General features: G+C 47.7%; 1 protein-coding gene across 1 annotated transcript in view; it reads right to left on the minus strand.

Annotated features, from left to right (window-relative positions):
- Nucleotides 1-7,817, minus strand: part of hectd2 (HECT domain containing 2) — a 41,116-nt gene that overhangs the window by 20,863 nt on the left and 12,436 nt on the right. The window contains exons 8-13 of the mRNA XM_008430125.2: nucleotides 6,037-6,146; nucleotides 5,251-5,399; nucleotides 5,054-5,177; nucleotides 3,410-3,506; nucleotides 3,227-3,334; nucleotides 1,260-1,392 (exon numbers count right to left, since the gene is read on the minus strand). Of these exons, the coding sequence (XP_008428347.1) occupies nucleotides 1,260-1,392; nucleotides 3,227-3,334; nucleotides 3,410-3,506; nucleotides 5,054-5,177; nucleotides 5,251-5,399; nucleotides 6,037-6,146 (721 nt within the window). The remainder of the gene's footprint in view (nucleotides 1-1,259; nucleotides 1,393-3,226; nucleotides 3,335-3,409; nucleotides 3,507-5,053; nucleotides 5,178-5,250; nucleotides 5,400-6,036; nucleotides 6,147-7,817) is intronic.

A 7,817-nucleotide genomic window follows, 5' to 3' on the forward strand; every position in this document is an offset into this window, starting at 1 on the left:
GCTTCCCCTGCTCGGCTAATGAGGGGAACACAGCTCTCATTGACTGTCTTTGCTCTGGGCTGACGTCCCTCTGGCAGCAGAAACACAGACGACCGCAGAGACGATGATGGAAAGAACAACTTGACCAGCAGAGAGAGAGAGAGAGAGAGAGAGAAAGAGAGAGAGAGAGAGAAGGAGAAATAACACCAGGAAGGAGTGAAAGGAGCAGATGCTCTGACTAACGTTTGTTTGGTTTAACTGAAAAGATTCACAAGCAAGAAAAGAAACATCTGGCTGGAAATCCAGAGAATTAAATCATCTTCTAAGATTTATGGAGTCTGTTGCTCTACAGCAAACATTCAAGTTCAGATGAAGCTTTTCTGTCAGGAAGAAAGATTTTAAATGAGCCTCTGTTCGCATTATGGTCCAAATCCTGGTCCTTGAAGAAATGAGAAACAAAGTCACTGACATGTATTCATCTGGCTCAGATGTTCACTAGTCCTTTATTCCAAGTCCAAATCAACTCTCGCGTCTTGAGGGACACCGCTCCATGTAGCCGGCCCTTTAAGAGCTTAATGCCTCTAACCCGAGTCCTGAGGTCGGGTTCTGATCCAGAATCATCTCTGGGTGTGAATGACAGAGTAGAAAGACGAGAGGAAGTCAGGGACAAAGGAGGAGAGGAGAAACCCTGATCTGTAGGATCTGAAGGAGCCGAGTTCAGAGATCAATGTCCAAGTTTCCAGAACCAACAGTGTCTGCTTTCTTCAGCGTTCTGACACTTATTCCTCCGACCCAAAAACTCTCAGCTCAAATCCACCGAGGCCGCGGCTAATAAAAGTGCTCTTTCCATTTTTAGCCAATAAAAATGTTATTTTTTTCCACTTGCTCTCAACAAAGAGCAGCTTCTCTTTCCGTTGACTCTGCATCAGCGAGGATTTCCCTTCCAGATTCCCAGCTGCTCCCTGGAAACCAGCGTTTCCTTCAGAGACGGTTGGATCTTCTGGACCCAACCGTCTCTGATGTTCTGGTCTTCTTAAGGTTTGGACTTAATCAGCTTGTGTTTCTCCAGCTGCCTTTCTAAAGCTTCAGCTGTGGGGAGTTTGTTTTGATCGTAAAGACTCTTTACGATCTCTGTAACTTCACGACACAAAGTTCGATTATTCTGGAAGATCCACCGATCGTCAGCATTTCCTGAACTGATGGAAGGAAATGTTTCTGGGCTTTGATAGAAGGTTACCTGTAGCTTGCAGAAACGCCGCGCTGTCTGTGTGGAACCTCACCGTAGTCGGTGTGGAAGATCTGACGAACCAGCAGCAGGAACCACTCCTTCGTCAGACCGCCCATGTCAAGCCCCGCCTCCCCGACAAACGTCACCCGCAGCTTCTTCTTCAGGTCGCACCGTTTCCTCATCAACTGCACAGAGACACAAACAAAGTTTAAACTAATGTTTTCCATGCTGCCTGGTGTGGTGTTTTATCACAGAGCCGTCTGGGGGAGAACAGCACCATGTGTGCCGAACATGACGGATTACAGACGTTTGGTGCGAACCTCACACCGAGGAGGAAAGACTTCAGATTTACGATCAGCCAACGGCTGGAGGGAGAGCTGCAGACATTCCTGCTAATCTTCAGGCTCTTTATATTCGCAGACCTCTCCCATCCACTGTTCCCACAACCCTAATTAGCCTCTTCCCCTCACTGGAGCATCAGGAAAACAGGCTTTTCTGCTGGTTTTCCCACACATCCTGAAGCTCAAGCTAACCTCATCCTCCTTATCGGCCTCTTCCACCAGAACCTGCTCACTTTGACCTTTCCATTACAACTCAAAGGTCAATGTGTGGGGACCATTATAGCATAGCAAGGCTCATTGCCTGTATATCGGCACCATTTGGTCAAAACACGTCCGACGTTTAGGTTCAAACCCGTCAGGCTGTTGTGGCCCTTCATGTTAATCTCTTTGCAGAGTTTTAAGCTGCTCACAACGTTGTTTTGGTGTTTGCTGGTATCCATAAGCAGCCATCAACAGAGTTGCTGTTGTGACCCCAGCCTTTAGCCAATCAGAGACAGACAGTCTCCTGATGTCACTCCGACTCGGCTCCGTTAGAACCTCACTGCAGTCGGTACTAAAATAGAGGCTAACCGACACAAAGGGAAGACTCTGGCAATCGAGTCAAGACGTAGTCAGGCCTCGTCTCCACGGGCCGCCACAGTTCCCTCCTGCTTTCTGGGACCATCCTGAAACCAGCCAGGTGTTGTGTGTAAGCGATCTGATTGGCCCCAGGAAACATTCGTTGATTGGTCCACAGATTTACGTCACCAATGGACGTAAATCCATTTACCAGCCAGATCAAACCCTGAGGTCCAAACCGTTTTAAACAGAGGAGCGGATGCAGCGCTGACTGGATGGGCAAAGAACAGAGATTCTGGAGAACCGGCTGCCATGAGCAAAGTGACATCATCAGTGGGTCGGCCACATGCACGCTCACAGCCTGCCAGCCACACACACACACACACACACACACACACACACACACACACACACACACACACACACACACGCAATCGTACGCAGCTATCCAACAGGGGACATTCCATTGATTTCCATTCATTTCTACAGCCTAACCCTTTTCCTAACCCTAACCATCACTTACCTAACCCTAACCCTAACCAAAAGTCAATTCACACCTTAGTACCAACTGCGACCTCTGACCCTAAAACAGGGTCATTTCCAAGAGAGGACCTACAAAATGTCCCCTCTTCAACGGTGAGTCCCCTGTTGGTGAGTGTAAAATGACACGCATGTCCCCAGTTGGATAGCTACACATGAACACACACACACACACACTGAACACGCGCACGCACGCACACACACACACACACACAGCCAACTGAGACACACCCGACTCGGCCAGAACCAAACCAAACCAGCCAGCCTGACACTTTTCTCTAGGATCACTCTCTACAGACGAAGCTCATTTCAGCTTCTAGTAAACAGAATCTACTTCCTCCAGTAATGAACATACGAGTGATAAAATCTAGAGCGACGGCTCTTGGTGCAGATATTTCTTCACCATGACAGACTAAAGCAGCTCAGCAGACGGAGCTCCAATCCAAATGTCCAGAAGTCCTGAATCCAGATCTGACCTTTCGACAGACGTTGATTTGTGTTAATCTTCAATAACACACCTGACACACCTGAACTCTCCCGCAGCCACAGCCCAGAACGTCACGTGAGTTTGTGTTCTGACCTCATCCAGCGAGTCGCTCAGGAGTTGTGCTCGTCGAACTTTAATGTTGAGGAACAGCAGGTTCATGTCCACCCTCTGCCTGCGGGACACTTTGCTCACCAGGCTGAGCTGTGAAGCAGACAGACATGTCTTTATCTGTGCAGACCCTCAGCAGCTCCTCACAGCGCCGGTTCCGATCCTCACCCTGGCCTGGCTGATCATCTGCTGCTCCGAGTCCTTCTGGATGATGGCTTTCTTCACCGCGGTCGACAGGATGAAGGGGAACTGACAAAAAGAAAACCTGATAGAGAGAAGAAGAAACGAAACGAGTGGATCATTTTCCTTACAGAAACATTTCATTCCTCTGATGTCTGGTCCAAGCTAAGCCATCCTTCATGACCTGGATCCCCGACACGGCAGCCCGGGAGTTCTTTCCGTCTGAAACCGTTTCAACTGGATCAGTTTCCACCGTCAGGCTCTAACGAGACGCGACGCGGCGTGAAACAAACTTCATGGCTTCTGTGAGACTTTCAAACTGCAGCTGTGGGAACATTTCCTCATCTCCGCTCCATCGGACTTTCAGGAACCCTGAGACGGCGCTGACGCCGGCCGCGGTTCCTGGAGGCAAACTGGACCTCGTCCCGTCCCGATCTGAGGAGTGTGACTTCTCTGAGGGGTCCCAGGATTTTAACCAACAAACTGCAGAACATGCAGTCACAGAAAAAAGAAAGTATTTTGTTCTGAACACCTGGAGTCCAGCCTGTGACCCGGCAGCTTGTAGCAGCACCGGGAAGGTTCTGGTCCACTCTTCTCTCTGACGTTGCTTCAGCTCATCAGCATTTCTGCTCGACTCTCTGGAGGTTCCATCACAGCTTGGCGTCTGGACTTTGACTGGACCATTTGCATTGATTCTTTCCTTTTTCAGCCGTTCTGTTGTAGGTTTTGTGGTCGTTGTCTTGTTGATGACCCAGTTCGGATCCTGGCTGTACGGCAGACGGACTCACATCGTGGTATTCTGAGGAGACCTCAGTCCAATCAATAACTCCAGGTTTCCAGGTTGCTGCTAAACAAGCCCATATCCCCACTCCTCCACCACTGTGCTTGGCGGCTGGACTGGGGTCTCAGTGCTGATCTGCTCTGTCTGGTTCTGTCCATTCTAGCCAAACATTTCTACGTCGGTCTCCTCTGTCCAAAGGACAAAGTCCCAGAAGTTCCGATTAGAAACGGGCAGTTTGAACTTAAAAAGTAATTTAATTTGTTTATTGCAATAATAATGAAAGGTGGACACACTTCTGCTAACGCGCTAATCGCTAATCTGATTTCCTGTTAAAACTTCTCGTATTTTTCCTGAAGATTTTTGCGTAACAACAATCCTAAAACAGCTACTGCTCACATTCTCCATCCGTGATGCAGTGAGGCAAATTACGGTTATTCTGTACCCAGAATGCATTGCTGTAGTTCTGCAGACGCTTCCTGAAAGCCCAAACAACACAGGTAGGTTAGTAATGACTAACTGGAGCCTGTTGGGGGCGATATACTGTATTGTGTCATTGACACACTGAGGGTATTGATATGGTTGGCTGTAGCGCATTAGCATTAGCATTAGCAGAACTAGTGTTTCTGATTAGCGCTTCAGAGCTAGCGTAGCTAAGTGTTTAGCTAGCAGTGCCAACCTCAAACAGACTTATTGCTAAAAAACTTTAAATAATAAGAGTTTGATTCATGAGTGCTGCAGAGCATAACTGTGTTCAGACTTAATTACTAAAACTGTTTTATGGACTTTAGACACAAATAATTTACAATAGTTAAAAACAGATCAAATCTTCAGTTTGACAGGCTGAATCTGACCTGTTTGAGTTGCCGTAGTTCTGCCAGGTCCTGTAGTCCTCCATGAAGTCAATGTGCTCCAGAGTGATGTTGTAGAAGTCGGTGAAGGGCATGATGGGAGGAGAGGAGACGCTGTTGGCTGCATCTGACAGGAAGACAGTAAAACGTTGGAAGCGATCTGCAGGGCGAACCGGCGGCGTGGCGTTCGTGAGACTCACTGAACAGGCTGAGCACTTTGGTGGCCGAGGGAATCCACCAGGAACACTTGGCTGGAGGAGGAAGCTCGTCTGGCTCTGCAGGAAACAGGCGCGTGGAGATGAACTGCAGGAGGCGCTCCACCAGCTGCCGGAAGCGCCTGGCCGACAGCCTGACGGACCCAACCAGACCCATGTCACCAAGGAGTTAAAGCCGAACGCACAAGAGGACGAAAATAGAGACTTCACAGAAAAAAACGCAGAGAGGGAGAAGAAAAGCAGCGTCGGCTGGAAAAACGTGGCTTTCTGGATCTGAGCAGAACTAAACAGAACCTCTAATTTGAAGCAGCTTGCTCTTAAATCAAACCCCACAAAGAACATGTTTTGAAATGCTCCTGACTCATGCTGAGGGAGACGAATACAGAAGCTGGCCAATGCTGCTCCGCTCAGGTTCTGAGTCAACCCCAGAACCCGTCTGCGCCAGGTCGCAATTTAACAAACAGACGCTTTAAAAAGCAGAAATTTTAAACGGATTTACTCTCTGCAGCTGAGAGTTGGTCCAAATCAGATTACATGAACTTCTTAGATGCGGTCACTGTGAATGAAAGTCCTAAATAATTAGTTCTCTTCAGTTTCTATGGAAACACATCAAACCGTTTGGAGCCGTTTCATGAAAAGACGCAGATAAAAACCCGCTGGTTGATAATCGAGCCTGAAGACGTCTTTAGATTTATCTTCTGCTCAGATGTTTTCTCCAGAGAACTGAATTTATCTGCAGCTTGACGGTGAAAGCAGGATGAACACACTGACCTCTTGAGCCAGTGAACCAGGAAGTGGTGGTCGGCCTCGGACAGCGCTGCGATCTGCCGCAGCAGGTGAGCGAAGATCACGTAGGTGCTGGTGCTGGAATACTGGGGGTTCTGGACACAGCAGGGTCATGACCTTTGACACGGTTCATCCCAACATGTTGACAAACTGAATGTCTGGAGCTGACAGGAGACTTTGGGTCAAGTTTTGGGAATATTTTAATAACCAGACGGAATCGGATCAGATGGGAGTTTCCTCACTACGGCCATCGGCGCATCGTTACTGTACAGATGAACACATAACTTCATATTTATTTATTTATTCCTCTAAGTCACACCTTGACTCGGCCCTCTGGGTTTTCATCACAGCTGGAACTGATGAAGCTCAATTTGTCTGGTAAATTTTAAAATTTGACAAAAACTGACATAAAAATGTTTTAAACTTTTCCTGAAAAATGACTCACTTGTTTCTGGGAGGTTTTATCTGTTTAACTCTTTAGTTTAAGCACAGAAATAGAAACAGATGAAGCTCAGAGGATTCTGGCTCCATGACCCACATTCACTCCGACGGTCCAAAGTAAAGCTGCTTCAGTCTGAAGGCGTCTGAACTTTGACTTTACTGTTTATTATTCCTCAACTGGTCTTACCATATTCAGTCCATTAGTATTGCTGTAAAGGTCTTTCCATATATGTTCATTCGTCTGTAATTAGTTGATTTATTCTTACGTTTTGCTCCTTGTGTTCACTTTGCTAAGTGTTTTTATCCATATTTCAGACTCTTGAGTGTAATCTGAGTTATATAATCCCAAATGATGGGTAAAATCAAGAAGTAGAGGCTGAATCTGAACCAGCTCATTAGCTCACTTGATGATGGAAAAACTGCAGAGCAAAATAAAACCCAGACACCAGAAAAACGTCCAAGTCTTTGGTTTCTAGGCTGATTTGCACCTTTTCCTGAGAGCCGAACAGAAAGACGGAGAAAAAACTGGTTCATTTGTGAATGTGCACGAAACTGAGGACAGAAAGTTTTCAAATAGTTCACTGGATCAGAACCCAGAGTTGAAACGGTGTCAAAGTTTCTGAGCCGTTTCAGCTTTAATGGTGCTTCTGCTGGAAAGTTGGGCTGAACAGAACCGAGCAGGACTCCAACAAAGCTGCTGAATAGTTTCTGAAGCATTATGACCAAAAGCTGATTCAAATTATGCTTTGAATCTGCAGCAATAAAAAGAAGAAAGATGCTGAACAGCTTGAGTACTTTAGGATTGGCGCCCTTAAATAGAGTTTCCTGTTTCACGCCCATATAAGGGAGAGAGAGGAAAGTGGATGAAAACCAGAGACAGAAAAAGATTTGTAGTTTTCTCCAGCAGACCTTTGATGAACCACAGCTGGAGATGAACTGCAGCCTGAACTTTAATAGCAGTTATCAACAAGCACCATTAAGTTTCAGGGGTTTTGTTCCTATAAAGAGCGCAGATGAGCTCTCAGATCTGCTGTCGGCCAACTGGAAGGCCAGAGAGCTGCAGAACGCTGAAGAAAGAGAGGCCTGATGGGAAAACCTGAGCTGCAGGCGGCGTTCAGAGCGCTGCAGGCGGCGCTCAGAGCGATGCAGGCGGAGCTCAGAGCGATGCAGGCGGCGCTGAGGGCGATGCAGGCGGCACTAAGGGCGATGCAGGCGATGCTCAGAGCGATGCAGGCGGCGCTGAGGGCGATGCAGGCGGCACTCAGGGCGATGCAGGCGATGCTCAGAGCGATGCAGGCGGCGCTGAGGGCGATGCAGGCGGCGCT

Source organism: Poecilia reticulata, linkage group LG15 (genome assembly GCF_000633615.1).
Source record: "Poecilia reticulata strain Guanapo linkage group LG15, Guppy_female_1.0+MT, whole genome shotgun sequence".
Classification (NCBI taxonomy): Eukaryota; Metazoa; Chordata; class Actinopteri; order Cyprinodontiformes; family Poeciliidae; genus Poecilia; species Poecilia reticulata.